The sequence below is a fragment of the Oryctolagus cuniculus genome, chromosome 4 (assembly GCF_051225735.1).
Source record: "Oryctolagus cuniculus isolate XC-2025 breed Fujian yellow rabbit chromosome 4, ASM5122573v1, whole genome shotgun sequence".
NCBI classification, from domain to species: domain Eukaryota; kingdom Metazoa; phylum Chordata; class Mammalia; order Lagomorpha; family Leporidae; genus Oryctolagus; species Oryctolagus cuniculus.
Window position 1 is genome coordinate 1446883 of NC_142870.1, and position 21409 is coordinate 1468291.

General features: G+C 55.4%; 1 protein-coding gene across 21 annotated transcripts in view; it reads right to left on the reverse strand.

The window, feature by feature from the left end:
* Positions 1-5516: 5516 nt before the first annotated feature.
* ADARB1 (adenosine deaminase RNA specific B1) overlaps positions 5517-21409 on the reverse strand; it is a 112826-nt gene continuing 96933 nt past the window's right edge. For 12 of the 21 annotated variants that reach the window (XR_016232195.1, XM_051839964.3, XM_051839961.3 and 9 more), the window contains 2 exons: positions 9204-9338; positions 5517-8497 (listed from right to left, as the gene is read on the reverse strand). Coding sequence is in view for 16 of the 21 variants with exons in the window: in XM_051839964.3 (XP_051695924.2) it covers positions 8070-8497; positions 9204-9338 (563 nt within the window). In the remaining 5 variants the exon portion in view is untranslated. Of the gene's footprint in view, positions 8498-9159; positions 9339-21409 lie in introns of all 21 variants that reach the window. The other 9 variants (XR_011387667.2, XR_016232196.1, XR_016232194.1 and 6 more) reach the window with 1 other exon arrangement.

Genomic DNA, 21409 nt, shown 5'->3' on the forward strand with positions numbered 1-21409 from the left:
CGCATCCCTGCAGCCAGCTTCTGCACAAAGACAAGGCTGCCTCCCAACCACAGGGGCCGGCGGCAGGAGCTGGGCAGAGACCACTCCGGATAGCACCCAACCACAGGGGCCGGCGGCAGGAGCTGGGCAGAGACCACTCCGGATAGCACCCAACCACAGGGGCCGGCGGCAGGAGCTGGGCAGAGACCACTCCGGATAGGTGTGGGGTGACGACTTCACTGAGAAATTTCCCAGCCCCTTCCTGGCTTAGCTTTGGGTTTGCTTTGCTCAGAGGCCGCTGGGATGGGGGCAGACGAGGGTACTGGGGAGGGGCTGCCGGTGCACATAGGCGGGGTGCTCCCAGCCCTGGGTTGTGGGTGGGGGGACCCACGTCCTCCCCGCGGCCAGAACCTGAGCGAGTGCTCCGGGGGCACCGGGGAGCAGTGGGCATGGAGGTTGCGCCCATTCCTGGTTGATCCCTGAGAGCTGTGGAAGTCTGCATCCACTCCCGTGTCGCCACTGGTGTTAGGTATGGGCTTCCGTGTGAACACTGGTGTTCTGTGACAACCGCTCCATCCCTCCCCCTCCCCCAGCCTCCTGGGCCGGCCCTCCACTGTGTCACCTGGGGCCACAGTTACTGTGCAACTCCCCTCCACCGCCGCACTCGCAGCAGTGAGCGTGACCCCCAAGGCAGCTACCTCTCCAGGCATCGCTGGGCCCAGGCCTGGCAGGACTCAGGGGGCTCTGAAGGATGGAGGAGGGACACTGCCCCCGGCCCTCCCCCACATAAAGACCAGCTTGGCCCTCTGCCTTCCCCCTCTCTCAGCTTGACCCCACTTGCCACAGAACCGCCCCACTGAACGAGTGTTTCAAACCATTGGTGAGAAGGGGCCAGTGCCGCCGCCTGCGACACTGGCATTGCATACCAGAACACTGGTTTGAGTCCCAGCTGCTCTGCTTCCCATCCCTGCCGATGTACCTGGGGAGCAGTGGAAGATGGCCGAGTACCCGGGCCCCTGCCATCCAAGTGGTAAACCTAGAAGAAGCTCCTGGCTTTGGATCAGCCCAGCTCTGGTCGTTGCAACCATTTGAGGAGAAACCAGCGGATGGAAGATCTCTCCACCCCACCCCCCACAGCTCTGCCTTTCAAATAAATTTTTAAAAAATTAAAAGTTCGGGGAAGCTGGAAACAACGTTTTGGTACAAAGAAGTTGTGAAATCCATGCGTAGTTTGACCATGACGCGTGTTTTCGTGACCTCGGAAAGATCTCATATGTGCAAGGATTTCGCGGTGTTTCTTGCCCCAGAGTGACCCATCTTTCCTGCACTTCCATGAACTGTCTGGGGCCACTGCGGGTCCCCGAGCCAGCCCTGCTTGTGCCCCTTCTCGGCAGCAAAACACTGTAGATGCGTTTTACAGAAAGGATCGATTTATTCATTTGACAGCAGAGTGACACAGGGAGACTTCCGTCTGCTCCCTAAATGGGGTCTAACAGTTGGGGCTGGGCCAGGCCCAGCCAGGAGACTGCAACTCCATTCAGGTCTCCCCTGTGGGTGCGGGGCCCAAGCACTCGGCCCGTCACCTGCTGCCTTCCCAGGCGCGTCAGCAGGGAGCTGATGAGCGGGGTGGCCAGCATCGCAGGCGGTGTCGGCTCCGCGGGGCAGCGCCGGCCCGAGGCCGCACCGTGGCATCTGCTTAGTGACCCAAAGGCTCCTGCTGTCTGTGGTGTCCCCGATCCAGTCATCTGCACGGGCACTAACCACTCCCGCTTTGTCCACAGCACAGATGCGGTGCGAGCTGGTGGGGCATTGTCCCGAATGAAAGTGAAATTGTGCCACACCTGCTTGTCTTGAGGCGTGCCAGCCAGGGCTCAGTGCAAGTTCGGGTTCTGGTTCCACTGCTCCAGACGTTGGTGTCAGGAATTTTGCTGGCACGAGGGTGCTGATGAGGAGGTGGAGTCTGCGGTAGCACGCCCAAAGCAGCAGGGATTCACAGCACAACACAGGAAGCAGTTTAATCTTTTTCCAGCTGTCAACTCGGGATTTGATTCGCGTGTGGCGGCCAGGGCTGGACACCACTCGGACGGCAGGACTCGCCTGCCTGGCCTCAGCCTGGGGCCGTCATCGAACTCCCAGGGACTGGCGTCTCTGGTCCTCCTGTGCCCACCTCACTTAATATGCTTCTTTGAAATGTTGGTTTCGTTGCTTGTACTTTTTTGCCAGTAGAACATGTGTTGCTTCAGACGTGCATCCCTGGGAGCCCGGCCGTGCGGCCGCTGGCTCCGTTGGCAGCAGTGTCCTCTGCCCTGTTTCTGCTTGGCGAGCCAGTGGCCCACGCTGGGCCTGCTTTTCTGTCAGAAAAATCGGATCTGCTTTTTCAGTTGAGATCAAAGTCTTAGCGTGCTTTTCCAGGGACGTTAAAAACTATTGAGGAATTGTAGAACACACCTTGTGAGATAGATTACTGAAGACAATAAAATCAGGGTTTTAAATATGTGGATCTAACATAATTAACTGACCCAGTTAACAGTGTGCCATTAAAAGGTTCTGTGTACCGGCTTTGTGAGTCAGAAGCAGTGTCATGGAGGAGGCAGAAAGGTGTGTGCCATGTGGGAGCCGTGGACACGTGTGTGCCATGTGAGGGAGCAGTGAGACGTGTCCTGGAGCCGTGTCTAGGGCTATGCCACATGAGGGAACGGTGGGCATGTGTGTGTTCTGGAGCAGTGTCGGTGTGTGCCACATGAGGGAATGCGTGTGTTCTGGAGTGTGTCTGGGTGTGTGCGCATGAGGGAACCGTGGTTGTGTGTGTGCTGGGAGTGTCTGGGTGTGTGCGCGTGAGGGAACCGTGGTTGTGTGTGTGCTGGGAGTGTCTGGGTGTGTGCGCGTGAGGGGACCGTGGTTGTGTGTGTGCTGGGAGTGTCTGGGTGTGTGCGCGTGAGGGGACCGTGGTTGTGTGTGTGCTGGGAGTGTCTGGGTGTGTGCGTGTGAGGGGACCGTGGTTGTGTTGTGCTGGGAGTGTCTGGGTGTGTGCGCGTGAGGGAACCGTGGTTGTGTGTGTGCTGGGAGTGTCTGGGTGTGTGCGCGTGAGGGGACCGTGGTTGTGTGTGTGCTGGGAGTGTCTGGGTGTGTGCGCGTGAGGGAACCGTGGTTGTGTGTGTGCTGGGAGTGTCTGGGTGTGTGCGTGAGGGAACCGTGGTTGTGTGTGTGCTGGGAGTGTCTGGGTGTGTGCGCGTGAGGGGACCGTGGGACGTGTCTCACGTTTACTCAGCACTGCTCAGGAGCTGGCCCCTAAAGCAGAATCAAGGCTGAAATCCTGTAAAACCCTCTCCCATCGGGCTGTCAAGCTTTGTGTCACAGGAAAGGGCAGGGCGCCTGTGGCCGACGGCTTGGGCTGTGCTCGCAGTGTTTACGTCTCCGTTCACCTGTGGAGGATACAGGAGCAGAGGAGCGAGTACCCTAAGAGGGGCGTGGACTGGGCAGCCAGCCGGGGGTGGGGACCCCCGTGTGCCCTGCCGGAGTGCCTGGGTTCCAGGTCCGAGCCAGCTTCTTGCTGGTGTGCAGCCAGGCGATGGCTCGAGTACTGGGGTTCTGCCACCCACAATGGAAAGCAGTCGACTCCCTGGCCCTGGTATTGCAGGCATTCGGGGAGTGAACCAGTGGATGGAAGATCTGTGTGTTTGCTTCCCAAAGTGAAACTAGGCAAAAAGTTAAAAAACAAAAAAACTAAAAATCTTACAAAAAGAACCTCAAGTGTGAAAGTGAGCTGAGCCACAGGTGCCAGCTCCAGCTCCTCTCGACCCTTGGCAGTCCCGGTTCAGCCAAATCCTGCTCCTCCTCCTGCACTGGGCTCGCCCTGCCTGGGGGCCTCGGAGGCCATCCACCTGGGGGGTCCGGTGTGTGAGTCCCACCATGCCCAGGGGGTGGGCACTGCCGCTGTCACCATGTGTCTCGGGGTTTTGTGTTCCATCTTGGTCCCTTCTGGGACATGGTCTCCCAGGGTTAAGTTCATGCCACCCCACAGCTCATCAGTGTGCGCCTGGCTCTCGCGTCCTTCCCGCTCCTGGTCACTGGTTTTAAGTCCTGGGTTCTGACTTCTAGGGGCGTGTTCTAATGCGAGCGCCATCTCAGTGTCACTGGGTTTTTGGGCCTTAGCGCTGCAGCGTCTGACGTCCGCCGGAGGCCGCCTCCCCACGTGCTGCCGTGTGTGCCGTGTGGTGGCCACACCCTCTTTCCTCAGAAGGTTTTCTTCTGTAAGCAGCACATTTGCATTTTGTGTGGTTTCTCTTGTGGGGACAAAATGAAATGGTCTCGGAGGTGATGCCAAAGGGTCATGGCTCTGTGAACAGCGCTGCTCTCTCTGCTGCTCGTTCAGAGCGTTTCCCAAACTCTAGAAACGCTAGACAGAGATGAGCTTAACAGCAGGAAAGCCGATCGCCCTGTCGGAGATGACCCCTAAAATCTATACAGAAACGTGGTCCCTTTAAGTTCCCCTGAAGCACCATCTGGGATGCCACATATGCTACTGGAATTTGGGGTGCCATACAATGTCACCGTACGCTTATTAGTAAATCCCCAATATTAATAAGCCTGCCTAATATTTACAGAAGAATTCTAAATACCAGCATCAATAAACGAGGCAGCATGGTACGTTTTAGGCTTTTCTTTAGTGCAAAAGGTGCATAGGAAAGTGAGAGCTTTAGTTCAGTTTTAAGAGAAGGGAAAGTCTGGAAACGAGGGGAGCGTCCACACCAAGCAGAGAGTAGGGCAAAGCCACGTGCACCAAGCGCTTTGAGCTGCTATCCACTGCTTATCACCGGCAGCAAAGCAGAGGCGGAGAGCCTTTTGGGATGCTCCCTGCCTTTATATATTCCCCACACAGGGGAGTGGCTTGTGGGCAGGTGGGCACTCAGGTATGGTCAGGTAGAGCATGATGTCACACGGGGGCGTGGTGAGGGTATCAGGTAGGGTGTGAGGTCACACAGGGGTGTGGCGAAGGCGTGGTCTTGCAGCTCACAAACCTAATCGGTTTTAGCCTGTCTACTTCAACCCCAAATCCCTTCCTGCACAGACTGTGGGGACACCACCCCTTCCCCCCGCACCTGCTGTGCACACTTAGCATGCGTGCTTCCCTGCACCGCTTCTGTATCCCACCAAATCCACGTGACCTTCGGGCACAGCCAGGTTGACACATGAATGGTGACTGTGTCCTGCTGTCTCAGCACCCGGGGACCCGGCTGTCCGGTTGCCACTCATCAGCATCTGGCCCCTTTGCGTGAGCCCCGGCTATGGGGACACGTGCCACTCTTCACAGGTGGGGACCTGGCGGGTGGCAGTGTGCCTTCCCTCCACCCCGCCTGAGCAAGTGCAGGGAGCACAGCGGATTGAAACTGCTCGTACCCAAACGAACTCCTGACACACTTTGTGAAACCCCTAATGCTTGGGCGTGGAAGATGGTGAAGGATCCAAGAATTGGGGGGGGGGTGCTGAGCCCCCAGTGGCAGAACACCGTGGGCGGAAGGAAGACCTGAGCCACGCAGTGGTCATGAGGCGTTTTATTTGTACAGCATCTCCAGTCCTTTGTCTACAGTGACAGCGTCTCATGCGCGGCCAGTGGCCTGGCGTGAGGTCATGCAGGAGGGGTGGTATGTACAGACACGCAGGGCACCAGGGCCGGGCAGCGTGGAATCCGGCGCCCGGGCCGTCAGCTGCTGGGGCTCCTGCAGGCCCTGAGCCAGGGTTGCCGGTGCTGCCAGCAGGACAGCCTGTGCGTGGACCCCTCGCGGCACCGCTCAGCCTGCCCGCGCGGGCCGCTCTGTGTCCCGACCCTGTTCTGCAGACACCGGAACTGCATGTCCCCATGCTCAGGGACAGTCATGTGACACAGCAGGGGACAAGGACATACACTGAAGACGACACTGGGCCCCTCCGTGTACAGTGTGGGGCTGACAGGAAGGAAGAGAGTCCGGAGTTTCCTAGAAGTTCAGAGGTGGGGAGTCCGCGCCTCGCGCCTCTCGCCGGACTGGAGTTGTGACCGGGCAGCCCCGAGGGCTCTGGAGCGAAACACCCTGGAAGCACAGCCGAGGCGGCCAGGGCGGCGGGGCCTCACGCCCAAGCTGGCCGCACAGCTGCCTGGACCCCCACGGAATGCAGCCATTCCACAGGCCCGCGGAGAGAGGATGGGAATGAAAGGAATCCCAGAGAACCAGTGCTTTATCAGATGTTGGCTTGTCCGCTTCAAAATAAAGCAGTCATTTCAACTGTTAGAACAATCCAGAGGGACTGGGCACAAGGGAAGTCAGAGGCGGACTGGGCATCAGCACTGGCACTCAGAGCCAGTCCCTGGCAGCCCCTGTGGGAAGGGGTGGGCCCGCCAGGCTCTGAGCAGGGCAGGGAGCATGGAGGAGCCGCGCACCTGCCTCCCATGCAGAGCACACGACAGAGCCCTCCCTGCACTGGCCCCCAGGGGGCGCTGTGGTCCAGCGCGCCTCTGACAGACACCCTCCCATCCCTGCTTGTCAGCATGTCCCCTGGTTTAAGATTTTACTCGATCCCCTGCTTGTGTCAGGTTCCCTGTGAGGGGTCTCAGAGTGGCGGGGCGCTGGGTGACCGCAGCGGCAGCCGGTGCCCAGGAGGGTGAGTGAGCTGCGGCCCTCCCCGGGTGTCCTGACCCGTCCTGAGTGGAGCTGTGACCACACACATAGGCCGCGGCTCTGCCCGCGCCACCCTCTTCCTGCTCAGAAGCCTGCCTGCCAGGTCTCGTGGCTGTGTGGGCGCTGCACCAGGGACACCCTTGCTCCGGAGATGGCCGTGGCGCAATTTGCATGTGCAGCAATGTGTTTCCACAGGACTTTGTAACCAAAATCCACATATTTTTAAAAACTAAGTCTCTCCCAATCCCCATTAGAAAAAATACAATTTATAGAGACAAGAACAACACAGCCCAGAGCCACAGATGCTCCTCGAGTGTGCAGGGGCCTGGGAGTGGACAGCAACACCGGCAGACCCCTCCCTTCTCCAGGCACAGGAGACAGACGCTGACTGTCACCCAGTCCCACGGACGGGTCTACAGGGCCCTTCCTGCCACATGAAGATGTGCAGACTGGGCCTCAGGCCCCACCAGGGAAGCAACCTGCTCACTGTCACTGCGTGCACCCCCAGGACCTGATGGGTGACAGTGGCCGCATGTCTCCTCTGCTTTGTCCTGTCTCTGATACCTGGATGTACACCTGGGGACAGGCGCCCTGGTCTCTGCTGTGCGCGTGTGTGCTGTGGACCCATCCCGGCCCATAGCCCCCTGAGATCCCCTCAGAGAGACCCCCAGAACCACAAGGATGGCACTGGGGGTGGAGGGCGCTTGTTGCTGGCTCCTCTCTGGTCCTGAGTGAGAACAAGGCACCTGGGGCAATCTCCGAGCACAGGCCACAGGGTCCTGACCTCCTGGCTGGCTCCCCCTGCCATGGGGCTGTCCTGTGCGCCGAGCGGAGCTGAGCAACCTCCTTGGGCTCCCCCCCACCCCTGCTGTTCCGTCAGACCTGGTCCAGCCTGGCTCAGCCTGGCTGAGGGAGTGCAGGCCCGCAGACTGAGCGCCTGCTTCCTTCCATCCAGCTGGTCCCTGGGCAGCCGTCACGTCCACAAGACTTGGGGCAGGGCCACTGCTGGCTGCTCCTGGTGCGCAGGCTGAACGCTGCCAAACCTCAGGTTGCTGCGCCCGTTTTCTCTCTGAGGACTGGAGGTCAACCCGGGAACACAAATACTCTGTTTGCGGAGCTTCCAGGGGAGGCCGGGGTGGCCTCCGGGACAGCTTGCTGGGACTGACGGCAGCCCCTGCGGAAGCACTGAGGGGAGACCCAGGGGCTGTGTGTGTGGCTGTGTGCGCCGCTCGCTGTCTCGCCCTCCATCACCTCACCCTCCTCCACGCAGGTTGCAGATTTGCAGTTAAAATTATGTGGCATAAAGTGATCTGACATAATTACTTCTTATTTTATAAACCACATTCCTAGCTCTGAATAAATTATTTATTCCAGAATTTCACACAAAGTAATTTCTATTTTCCTAAACTTACGGAAGCCCTACTCAGTAGAACTCAGTTTCTAAACGTAAACCGGGATCAGGTGCGGGCGCCGGGTCCTTGGGGGAGGAATGCGTGGCTGAGAGGGGCCCGGGGACGCCCGGCACCCCCACGAGCCCGTGCCCTTCCTGGACAGGGTGTGGGATGCAGGGGAGGATGCCGGAGACCCCGGGGATCCCCGTGCCCCCCACACCCTCCCCGAGCTGAGCGCCTGCCCCCAGTCCAGACGGGAGGCTGTGGGGGGCGGGCTGGGCACCGGCTGCTCCTCACTCAGGGCGTGAGTGAGAACTGGTCCTGCTCCGTGGGCTTCTCCACCCAGGCGCCTAGCCCCGCCTTGATGAAGGCGGTGAAGAGACGCGCCTTGGCGGCCTGGTACTCCCTCGCCGCCAGCTTGGACTCGTGGTACATGTTGGGCTTGGTGATCTTGGCGCGCAATAGGTGGGGTGGTGCCTGCAGAAGAGCAGAAACAAGGGCAGGTGCTGAGCGAGTGACAGGCGAGGACAGCACCGCCACACACACACACACACACACACCCAGCGAACCCCGGCTGACGAAGATAGCATTCTCAGCACTCGCAGAGGAAAAGCGCTGCTGGTGTGGTGTGCGCTGGGCCACGCTGCCTGGCTCCAGTCTCTGGGGACCGAGACTCACAGGCAGCCAGCGTGGGCCAGCACTGGAGCATCTGCCTGCACCTCCCTCGCCAGTCTCAGGCTAGCCCTGTAGCAGACGGATGCCATGGACCTGGCTGCGGAGTCAACGCAAACTGGCAACATACTCACCGACCACGTGGGAGGTGTGCAGCTGGAGACCACGGCAGCACCGGGCTGCCGAGAGGGAAGGGAGCACGCAGGGCCCGACCCTCCTCCCTCCTAGGGACCGGCCACGTCTGGGTGCCAGCAGCAGCCCCAGGGCAGAGGGAAGGGACGTTGCCGCCTGTGTGACAGCAGTGGGACTGCAAGGACCAAGGCCACCCTTTGAGTCAGGGACGCCAGAGAGAACCCCAGACTTCTGAGTCTCATTTCAGGGAGCCACACATGGTGGCAGGAGCGTGCAGGTTCGAGAAGGGTGGACACTGCGGGGAGGTGGAGGCGTGGCCGCAAGGCCCTCAGTACCTTGCCATGCACGCGCGTCCAGCGACAGAACAACGCGCGCTTACACAGGCGCGACGCACGGCCCAGCTCGTCCTTGCCCGTCGTGGCATTGATGACCTCGATGGCCGAATCGCCCACTGTCCAGTTGACGCTGAAGTTGGGTGCCTTCCCCGGCTGCCGCGCTTCCGCATTGCTGATGCCTGAAGAACAGACACGGGAGGAGGTGAGCGAGCCTGGGCTGTGGTCCGTGGAGAGCACCGTCCACTCAGGGAGACACAGACACGGTCCCTGCCCAGGACTCAGCCACATGCTGTCTGCGAACGGCAGGCAGCCCGGGACTCGCAGAAACCTGATGGCACGAGGCTCTGCTCACACTGGGGATGACACAGGGGAATCGCAGCAGTTCACACAAAAATGGGATTAAAAGATTGAGTTTCCTGGGGTGCAAAACCTTTTGTGTTCCTGGATGGTTTCTCCATAACGTGCAGATTGCCTGGACTCTCGCAGTCTCCTCATAGGGCCGAGAGCCCTGGCAAACTGCACCCAGCAGAGTCGGCCCTGCAGCGGTCGAGCTGGGTTCCCATCGTTGTCCCAGGCAGCTCTGGGGCTCAGATCCTGCACACGCTCCCAGCACCAAAGCCAGCCATTCAGGCCACACAGCTTCACGTGCACAACGCCAGAGGCAAACAGGAAGCCCTGTGTTTTCCTCGGATGCTCCCTCAGCCCTGTGCTGGCCAGCCACGGGCTCCTCTCCAGGCCTGGGAGCCTCCTGGGTCACTGGAGCTGAACACAGTTCAGACCACGTGGATGCTGCAAACCACCCGAGTCGCATAGAGTCAGCCTGGGGGTTTTCAGACAAGTCTGGGACGGGAGTTGGCCCACATCTGGCCCAGCAGCAGGTGGCCAGGCACTGGGCAGGACAGCTAAGCTCACACTCCGGCGACTGCTCCCCCAGTCACCACCCCTTACCTGCTGCTCCCCAAGCAGCATCAAAACCACGGGACCTGCATTCTGAGCGAGGAGCCCAGGTGCGCCTGGCACGTGCCCTGCAGTAAGAGGCCAGCAAACCAAGCAGCCCGAGTTGGCAGAACAGCACCAGAGGGAAGAGCAGTGCAGAGTGAGCCTGGGAACCGCAGAGCTGTCCTGGATGCCAGCAAAGACCGTCCTGGGAGGAGCAGAGGGAGGGGTGCTGACAGCCGCACCTGGAACATAATGGACCCCAGCCAGGCCTCTGGAGACCGAGACCACATCTGCAGCGAAAGGCACACTTGACAGGACTCGTCTGAGCAGACACTGAGAGTATGAGCGGCATCACCAGTGTGCTGGCCACAGGTACCTGGGACAGGAGCTGCGGTCTGAGCCCCAGCCAAACCCATGCCGGACAGCTCCCCGCCAGTGTGGGCTTGCTGAGTGACAGCTGAGCTGGCCTGCACACACAGCTGACAGCTCCAGGCAATCCACAGTTTGCCGCTGTGGTGTCCACCACAGGCAGTCTGGCCTGGCCCACGTGACAGCTCCCTCCTTTTCTGTGCACTGTCCCCATCTGTGTAGCAGGAATGGAAAGTTCTGCAAATTTGCACACGTGGAACCAGCACTAGCTGGAAAGAGTTCCCTCCCCCACTCCCATCATGCCCCTGACACCATGACACTAATAGTTCCAGAGAAAGGCATGGGAATGGGTGGTGCTGGGTCCTGGCCAGACAGCGCTGGCTGGAGCTCCACCCCGGAAGCAGTCCCTGTGCCTCTGGATGCTGCCACAGGAAGGCCCAACCTGGCTGGGGTGAGAGGCGGGCGGCTTTTCTATTGGTGGTGATTGCATTTCCCTGGGAGGGGCTTTGCTTTTCCTGGTGAGGGCTTTGGTGGTTTGCTCGTTCTCTCTCGCTGGCCTGATCCATTTCCAGAGTTTGCACCTTCACTTTGCTCAATCAACGCTGATCTCCCATGCCCCTTCACACCTCAGCCCGTGCCTTCTTTCATGGTGGAGCAAGAGCCCGGCGTTCCAGAACACCAGCCGGAATGAAACAGACCGGGAGGGGAAATGGAGTGGCCCAAGTCTGTGCCCCTGGAGTTCCCGGAGGAGAGGAAGAAGGGGAGCAGTTTCTGTATTTGAAAGAAAACTGGGGGGGGGGGGGGGATTCTAAATGAGATGAAACCAAATAGAGATGTGAGAATCTCAGCAAAGCCCGGGCACAAAACCATGGTGCTGACCCGTTGGGACGCAAGAAGTCCAGGTAAACGAGGTGAGTGATGCATGCTGAGTGACAGCCGGGCAGGTCCCCCAGCTGATGCATTTTCTGCTGAGTGACCCCTTGGCTAGGGGCCGCCACTATGGAGACTCCTATAAAAGCCAACTCAAGCTGTTGTGGGGCTGGTGCCACCATGCCGGCTGAATAAAGAATCTCCCATTCTCTAGGGTGTTCTTCCAGACTCCAGTCCCACACAGCTGGGCTTGGATCCCACATGACCGTAGCTCAGCCCAGCAGTGCTGAGTCTGGCCAGAGAGGAAGGCACACCGCATCAGGGCACTCCTGCAGACTGCCTGCCGGGACGACACAGAGCAGATGATGGGCGCGGGGCCCCATCCTCAGCTGGGAACAAAGAGGAGACCTGCACCCAGCAAAGGCGCATTACAGCAGGGGCAAAACAAAGACTTTTCCAGGGCCGGTGCCCACGGCTCAGTAGGCTAATCCTCCGCCTTGCGGCGCTGGCACACCGGGTTCTAGTCCCAGTCGGGGCACCGGATTCTGTCCCGGTTGCCCCTCTTCCAGGCCAGCTCTCTGCTGTGGCCAGGGAGTGCAGTGGAGGATGGCCCAGGTGCTTGGGCCCTGCACCCCATGGGAGACCAGGAGAAGCTCCTGGCTTCAGATAGGCGCGGTGCGCCGGCCGCGGCGGCCATTGGAGGGTGAACCAACGGCAAAAGGAAGACCTTTCTATCTGTCTCTCACTGTCCACTCTGCCTGTCAAAAAAAAAAAAAAAAAATTTTCCAGACGCACAAAAGTGGACCCAATTCATGATCACCAGAACCAACAGGAGCCTATGGAGACCCGCATCCCTTCCACAAGAAGCCTTCCTGTCTTAGTGTCTGAATCCCTTCCAAATGCTGAGTGTGGCGTTTGTAACACGCAAGAGGGAAAAGGAAGACAACACTGCTGCAGAGGAGGAGTCGATGGAGACTGGCAATGTTCTTCATGTTCTTAAACCGCAAAGGCAGAGTGTGGAAAGCTAAGGATGTACGCTATACACCCTAAAACAACCACTAGTTAGCAGCTAAGAAATCAAGGAGTTACAACAGAATCAGAAAACACAAGGCAAATGGAAAAGAGGGCCTGGTGTGTCCCATCACACCTACTATCCAGCCACTCTGCTGCTACCCCGGCTTCCTGCTTAGGCACACCTGGGAGTCAGCAGGTTGATGGCTCAATACTTGGCTCCTGCCACCGTGTGAGAGACCTGGATGGAGGTCTGGGCTTCTGGCCCCGGACTTACCCAGCTCTTGCTGTAGTGGGCATTTAGAGATAAGATGGAAGCCCTCTCTGCCATCTATCTGGTGCTCTCTTCCTTTTAAATAAAATGAAAAGCATTTTTTTTGAAGGAGAAAAAGGGAACAAAAACATATGGAACAAACAAGTAGCAAATGACAGATTTCAGCCTATCAATATTAATCTGTCGCTCCCCCTCTTCGCGGAGGAACGACACAGGACCCTGTGCTGTTCTTTTGTCTGCTCGGCCCTCCCCGGGTTTGCTGCTGGTTCTTCCCGGGTTGGCTACTATCCCTTCCACTTCCGTGGAAGGGCGGTTCCCCCTGCCACATTCCCCACTTCCGCAGGGGAGCGGCACACCGCCGGCCGGCTCTCTCGGGGGCTGCACAGATGTTCCCTTAGATGTTCCCCTTAGATGTTCCCCTTAGATGTTCCCGGTGCATGCCGTCTCTCTCCTCCTTTATAGTCCTCCTCCGCCAATCCTAACTCGGCTGCCCACACGCCGAGTACGCTGCTCTCCTCCAATCAGGAGCAAGTCCTACAGTTAATTGGCTGAACTGGAGGCAGCTGTGTAGAAGCTGTTTTCTTCTCTCCCAGCGCCATATTGTGGGAGAGCAGATGCATAGAATAAGTCTTAATTCCAGTAACTTAGTCCAGTCCGGATTGCTCCCCACATTAATCAGAATAAATGTGCATGACCTAAGTACCTCCACGAAAAGTCAGGGACTGTCAACTGGAGTTGGGGAGCAAACTCCAAACACACTGCCTCCGAGAACCACCTTTAACATAAAGAAGTCGAGCAGTGGTGGAGAGAGACGTCAGTAACCAAAGCAAAGCTGTGACACCGGGTGATGCAGAAAGCACAGTCCAGGCGGCCACTCGGGGACAAGGTCACCTACGAGGAGGGGCAACAGCACTACACTGTCTGCAAATCGGCTTCCTGTTCATTTCAGAACATTTTATTTTCATTTATTTGAAAGAGTGACAGAAGGCACCTCCATCTGCTGGCTTAGTGCTCAGATGCTGAGAACCAGGACTGGGCCAGGCTGAAGCCAGGAGTCAGGACCTCCAGGTCTCCCACATGTGTGGCAGGGACCCAAGTACTTGAGCATTAGCAGGCGTGCTTCATCAGCGAGTTGGGCTGGCAGTGGAGCCGGGACTCAAGCTCCACCACTGATCCAGGATGTGGTGTCTCAGGCAGCAGCTTAACCTGCTTGCAGCACAAGACCTGCCTCTAAGTTTTTATACACAGAACTGTCAAGTATATGAAGTACAAACTAAAAAAGGGTCAGAAGGGGATGTAGACAACATGCAATTATAGTTAAGATGTTGATATTCTTTCATAATTGATAGACCGAGTAGAAGATCAGTAAGGACGTGAACAACACAAGTTGACCCAACATTTATGGATCAGTCTGCACAAAGACAGCAGATGTGCAGTTTTTTCAGGTTTTCATGGTATACTTATTAAAGTGATCATATTCTAGTCTATAAAATAATAAATTAAAATGACATGGTTCGTGCTGCTCTTTGTATCTCTGCCTCTCAAAGGAATAAATATTTAAGATTTTTAAAAAGCTTAATTGGCAATAAAAATCATTGTAAAACCCCCTAATATTTTGAAATGACTTCTAAATAACTCATGGGACAAAGTATTTTGAAATCGGTGAAAATTAAAATGTGATGTAATGAAATTTTTGAAGTAAAGTTCTCAAAAAAGGCCTCAGCACTTTAAAAAATTGTACAAAGAGCAACTGAAATAGTAAAGAAGAAAAAGAAAATGAGATCAGAGCAGAAAAAAATATATGGCAAAAAAAAAAAAAATCAATGAAACCTAAAGTAGTTCCTTGGGGACGATCCACAGTGCTGAGCAGCCTCTGGCTGAACTCACCAGGAAGACAAGAGGAGATGCAAATCACAGGTGCTGTCACCAGACGCTACAGGTACTAAGGGGGCGTCAGAAACACTGTAGACCAAGATGCTTGGCAAATTAGGTGCAATGGACAAATCTCCCTGAAAGGCGTCAGTTACCGAAGCTTACCCAAGGGAAACCCAACCACATGAACAGTCTGTCCTCTATCATACAATATGAATCTGTAGTCAGGTCAGGCCCCAGTGACTTCACCGGTAAGTTCTAGCAGCCAGTTAAGGGAACACTAATCCCAAACCAGAAGTGACTCCTCAAACTGAAGAGGAAGAGATGTATCTGAATTCAAACATGTATCAATTTTGTTAACTTATTTGATTTATCAAATTTTATTGGAAAAGCAGAGAAAGATTGATTCTCCCATCTGCTGGTTCACTCCCAAATACTTGAAACAGCCTAGGCTGGGTCATGCCGAAACTGGGAGCCAGGAGCTTCATCCAGGTTTCCCATATGGATGGCAGGGGCCCAAGTATTTGACCCATCACCTGCTGCCTCCCAGGTCTGCATTAACAAGAGGCTGGAACTGGAAGCAGAGCCAGGACTCAGACCCAGCCACTCTGATACGGGATGTGGAGATCCTAAGAAGCATCTTCATGAGCAGGCTAAATGCTTGCCCTTGACACAGACATAAAAAAGGAAACTAGATCAGGATGCCACAAATGTAAAAAGTCTACAGAAAATCTTAGCAACTGAACCCAAGAATAGATGAGAGTACTTCAGGATATTCCTGGAAACTGGAATTAAAACGAGGTCTAAGGGGGCATCCTGTCTAGGAGTAAGGGTGCCAGCTAGGTCACCACATCGGAGCACCTGGGTTTCATCTTTTGTGGCTCTGCCTCCTGACTCCTGTGTGCACCTAATGTGCACCCTTGGAGGCAGCAGGTGATGGTTCAAGTAACTGGGATTTTGCCACCCACACGGGAGCCCTGAATGGAGATCCTGGCCCCTGACTCTGGCCTGGCCCAACCCCAGCCTTGTGAGCATTTAGGAAGATAACCAGTGATGGGAGCTGTGTGGGTGTGTCTTTCAGACAAACACATAGAAGATCACATTCTCGTGCAAAAAAAAAAAAAAATCCATACTTACAAGGAGTCTTCACAAAGGTTCAAGAAAAACATGTCATGAAAAAAAAATGCACAGATTTCAAAAACATTCATGGTACCAAAATGAACTTCCCTTTTAACTCTCTTTCCCCCACAGTCTTTTTAAAGCCCTTCATATAAATGACCATGCAGGGTTTACTCCAGGAATGTAAGGTTGGTTTAATATTTTCAAAACCATCAATGTCATCACATTAAACAAACAAAAATGCCTGATTATCTTAGGGCAGAAGGAAGCATTTGACAAAATCCATATCCGTGCCTGATTAAAAACTCCTGCAGCCGATGAAACCTGCCACTAATGTCGCATTTAATAGTGGAAGTCTGCCTCTCCCCATCCACAAAGAAAAACCAAGCATAATGAAAAGCCAATGAAGCCTATCAGTTACTAGAATGAGCATTTCTACATAACCTTTAAAATGGCATCAAAATATGAAATACTCAGAAACCTGAGGGAAGCCGTGTACATGAGAAGCTCTGGCGTGGTGCTGAGAAGCGCAGAGGCTGCTTACCGACGGAAGACTCCAGTCTCCCCAGAGCTGCACAGTTCAGTCCCAGCCAAAGTCCCAGGAGGCTCAAGCATGGAACTCGCTTAAACCTGCTATGGAAACACCAGGAGGGCCTAAGCGGCCACTTCAGCTCTGGAAGAGCAGAGCACTGAAGGGACAGCTGCCTGACCCTGAAACTGGAAACTGCAGCCGTGACGGGGGCTGGTGCGCGTGCCTGGCACAGCCCCCTCCACAAGGAGCATGCCAGAGGAAACAGCAGTGACTTCACAGAGCACAGAGGGTCTGGCAGAGACCTGGAGAGCACGGAGACCCCACGATGGCCTGAAGAGAAGGCAGTGAGCACACAGCACCTGCTGTTCTTCTCTGGGGAAGGCAGAGCAGGAGGTGCCCAGTAGCCCCACTCACGCCATGGACACCTGAGGTGCTGACTGCAGCGAAGACTGAGTCTGGTGTGGGAGCTCTGGGGCACCACACAGCCACCCTGCTCTCGAGAAAGACCTCCGTTCACCTCAGCCATCCTGCATCCAGGCTCTTGCTGCACAGAGCCATCTGGAGACCCTGCCGTGGGGTCCCAAGAAGCAGTGGTTCCAGGCAGCCATCCCAAGGTGGTCTTGCAGATCAGTTTGGAGGCCCTGGAAATACCTGGGTGGCACACCCTGAGCCACTTACCCTGCAGAGACCCTCGGAGAACAGCTGGGTTGCTCTGCACCCCCCCCCCCCATCACCTGAGAAGCAGCCGGGTAGCCGATTCCTGCCCTTGGCTCTAGGAAGTAGCTGGGCAGTCAGCCCTGAGTGACCCAGCCTGCTGAGACCCTAGGAAGCAACAGGGTAGCTTTGCTTATCATCCTGTGGTCCCAGGAGGCAGCTGAGCAGCCAGTTCTCAGAAGCTCTGCCCATTGAGGACCTGAAAAGTAGGCACCTCCCTGAAGGAGTCAGCCCCACAGGCCCATGGAGCTACCTGTGCAGCACCTGGTTCTGACAAGTGCCCCTACATGGCCCACAGACACTGACAAGCTCCCATTCCGCTCCTGGGCATGTGGCATGACACCTGTGCCCACAGAGCTACACCACCTCCCGGCTGGTAGTGCCATCTCATGGTGCCTGCAGCCTGGGGGACTGTGATACGCACAGACATTGCCAGCGCTAGCTACGGGTGAGGAAGCTGCACGGACACAGCACCAAAGCACCCACCTGGGACCAGAACCCACACAGCTTGCCCCACCCCATCTGAGGACATAGTCCCACAGTGTCTCCGTCACCACAAAAGCCACGCTACAAGACCGGCAGAGGCGACTGACCTACCAGGACAAACATTCATGTAGGGACCCAGAAGCATAAAGGTAACAGCATCTCCAAAGGAACAGTGACTCGAGCAACAGAACACAAGCGAAAAAATCGATGAACTGCCTGACAAGGAATTCAAAGGATGACTCTAAAATATGCAGTTGTCACAACAGTGGTATTGGCTTCAAGAGAGACCAAAAGATAGTGGGAAACACTCAAGTGCAGAAGTGGGGCTGTGCAAAGGTCACTGTAACCTAGACTGAATGCATCTGCCACTTCATCAGGTTCACAGCACCTGTGCCAACCTGACCTCTTCTCCCTCCCCACCACTGCCCCAGTACAGACTGGTCTACAGAACGGCACCGTGGGGCGTGAGCTGTTCTGTGCAGCTCACTTCACTCAGACTCACGAGAGTTGGCAGCCCTTTCCCGTGCTGAGAAGGCACTCACTGCAGCATTCCAGCGGTGTGCTGGCACCACACTGGCTGCAGTTGGATTTCTTTTCACAGGCCAATTTATCATCCTCATGCGTCATCAGAAAATTGTTCAGGACTTCGTTTGTTTTTAACCAGTTTAACTTCGCACTGAGTCTTGAGATCAAGTCCTTTGTCAGATGTTTGATTTGAAAATGCCTTCTTTCATTCTGTGGTTTGCCTTTTGGCTCTCTTGGCAGTATCTTTTTTTTTTTTAAAGATTTATTTTTTATTTATTTGAATAAGTAAATAAAAGGCAGAGGCGGGGGTGGGTGTGTGTCTTCCATCCACTGGTTCACTCCCCAAATGGTCCCAATGGCCAGAGCAGTGGCGATCTGAAGCCAGGAGCCAGGAGCTTCTTCCGGGTCTCCCACAAGAGTGCAGGGGCCCAAGCACTTGAGCCATCCTCAACTGCTTTCCCAGGCCACAGCAGGGAGTGGAATCAGAAATGGAGCATCTGGGACTTGAACTGGCACCCACATGGGATGATGGCACTGCAGACAGCTCTTGGTAGTATCTTATGGAGACCAAATAGTTTGAATTTTGATAAACTAATTTTTTTCTTTGAATCATGCTTTGATGTTTGAAGAAGTGTTTCTCTAAGGTAAGTGACCCAAAGAGCTTCTCACATGCTGTATCCTTAGAAATTCCAGAGTTGAAGCATTTATAGCAGGACCAGGTCCCATTGCAGTTGGTTTATGTGAGGTGTGTAGTGTGAGCTTAAATTTTTTTTTTTAAGATTTATTTATTTACTTCAAAGGCTGAGTTAGAAAGATGGAGAGACAGAAAGATCTTCCATTCACTGATTCACTCCCCAAATGGCTACAATGGCCAGGGCTGGGCCAGTCTGAAGCCACGAGCCAATAGCTTCTTCCGGGTCTCCCACAGGGGTGCAGGGACCCAAGCACTTGGCCACCCTCTGCTGCTTTCCCAGGCCATTCACAGGGAGCTGGATTAGAAGTGGAGCAGCTGGGACATGAACTGGCACCCATATGAGATGGTAACCTGCTATGCCACAGCGCTGGCCCCCAAACTGAAATTCTTGAACTCAGAAGATGTGCTGCTGACCCTGCACCATTTGGTGAAACGTTCCTCCCCCTCCTGCTGAATCACCTTTGACCTCTGGCAAAATCGAGTCCATCATCAAAATTCTCCAAGGCCTGGCAATACCCAATGGTCAGCAGCCAAAGTTCTGCATGTTTCTCCAGTTATTATTGAAGTCTTAACGGTGCCTGAATTTTTGCTTTTTTATTTAAACTTTTAAAAAATATTTAATTATTTGAAAGAGTTACAGAGAGGTAGAGACAGAGAGGTCTTCCATCTGCTGGTTCACTTCCCAGATGGCCGCAACAGCCAGAGCTGAGCCGATTCAAAGCCAGGAGCCAGGAGCTTCTTTCAGGTCTCCCACGTGGATGCAGGGGCCCAAGGACTTGGGCCATCTTCTACTGCTTTCCCAGGCCATAGCAGAGAGCTGGATCGGAAGAGGAGCAGCTGGGACTCGAACCGACACCCATATGGGATGCCGGCATCCCAGGTGGAGGATTAACCCACTATGCCACAGTGCCAGCCCTAAAGTAGTTTCTTGAACCCCATATTTTCCTTAAGACATCTTCGTCATTTTGCGGGAGGTTCCTAGTTGTTCTTACTCTAAAACTACATATAGAATCCTTGAATAGCTAAATATGATCACTGACCCAAAGCTTGGTTAGTACTTGGTAGGATGGAAACTCCTACTATAAAAATACTTTCTTTTCAGGACAGGGAGGGCATCTCGTCACTTGGTTGTGGCTCCAGCACGTGGACGAGGGGGGCGCCCCACGTCTCTCACGGTGAACTCGGGCACTGATGAGCTCCTTGCGCCTTTGCTGCTCTCGAGATGCAGGGTGAACTGGGCACAGCTTCCTGACTACTGCTCAGTGCCCTGCCCTGCCCTGCCCTGGTGACTTCGGCTCAGGACTTGGTGCCTCTACTCTTTGGTGGCTTTGGTGAGTTTTGCCCGGGGCTCCAACCCTGCTTCCTCCCACCCTGGCCTCAGTGAGGTCCGTTCCATACTGGGAGAACGCCCACCCACCACAACTTCCACTTGGAGCTTGGCGCCTCTGTTGGCCTCAGTGACTTCACTCAGGGCTTGGTACCCCTACCTGGCCCTGGTAAGGTCTGTTCCATATTGGGGGGACTGTCAGCCTTGTTGACTTGTGCTCAGGACTCGGGGATCCCGCTGTGCCTTGGTGAGTCCCACTGTGAGTCCTGCTGCCAGCTCAGGGCTTCCCCTCACTTTCTCAGTGCTGACAGACTGCTGCTGCCCCCTCCCTACTTTGTTCCGTGCAGTGCTCCACACACCCCTCAGCAGCCTTCTGCTTCGTGCCCTTCTCTCTGGGCCCGAGCGCCAGCCCCTGGAGGAGGGTACTGGTTCTGTCCCCAGCACCTGGCCCACCACTCCCACAACAGCATGTTCTGTTTCCTGAGCCTGCAGATTAACCCTTGCCTTAGGCACTTACCTCGCGCACACACAGAAGGGTTATTCTCTGGGTCCTGTTTTCTCATATAGATCACTCTTTTGTGCTGTTTGCCTCAAACATTTGATAATTCTTGTTTATGCAAACCTGTAATTGATACAGAAATGGGTTCTGCCACCTGCTTCTCTGAGGTGCTTCTCATTTGAAGTCTGAAGGAAGCCAAGCCTGAGGGACAGCACAGCCCTGGCCGGGTTATGGAATGGCCAGGCAGGCTCCCAGCTACACAGGCTGGGTTGGCCTCACCACAGGGACGGCTCCTGTTCCTGTCACTAGGTGGTGAGAGACGTGTGTCATCAGGGGTCTAACGTGCTCCTGACACCATTCTCTCACTTTACTAATCGCTGCCAGACCCTGATTGAATCGCTGCCTTGGGATTAGGGTTTTTCCATTGGCACTGTTCTGTCTGCAGTGTCTACGTCTTCGGTGGCTGTGAACAGTGCATCAGCGCCCTGTGCTCTGTGTGGAGGGTGGCAACCTCCTTTCAAGACAGGATCAAGTGTCTGCCCCACCGTGTCACATTCAGTGTGTTGGTCAGGCACCTCCTCTCTAATGGTCTCTGATAGGAGCCTTCTGTTGAATAGAAATTATTCCTTGGGTCCACTGCTGCGTCATGCACCTGCTGGGCTGATGGTCAGGAGAGCTTCTCTCAGGGTAGTTGAGGAGTAGGGGTCCGCTCAGGGGTCCCCACTGCCGAATCCCTGAGCAGCATGGAGCTGATTCTTTGATGAACAGATGACACTGAGTCGGCACGTTGCCCTCTGCACCCCATTACTGCTGCACAACAGGATCGCAGAGTCCAGCTGAGTGATGGCTTAACCAGGTGGTCAGAGTTAAGGTCCTTGTAGTGCACATGGATATTGCAAGCTAAATAAAGTGCCAGCTTTAGTGAAAATGGAGTAAATGAGGCATGAAGAGAACAGCTAACCTGAGGTACCAGTGCTAATAACTATGTGATTTTTTTGGGCAGAAAAACCCCTAGGTGG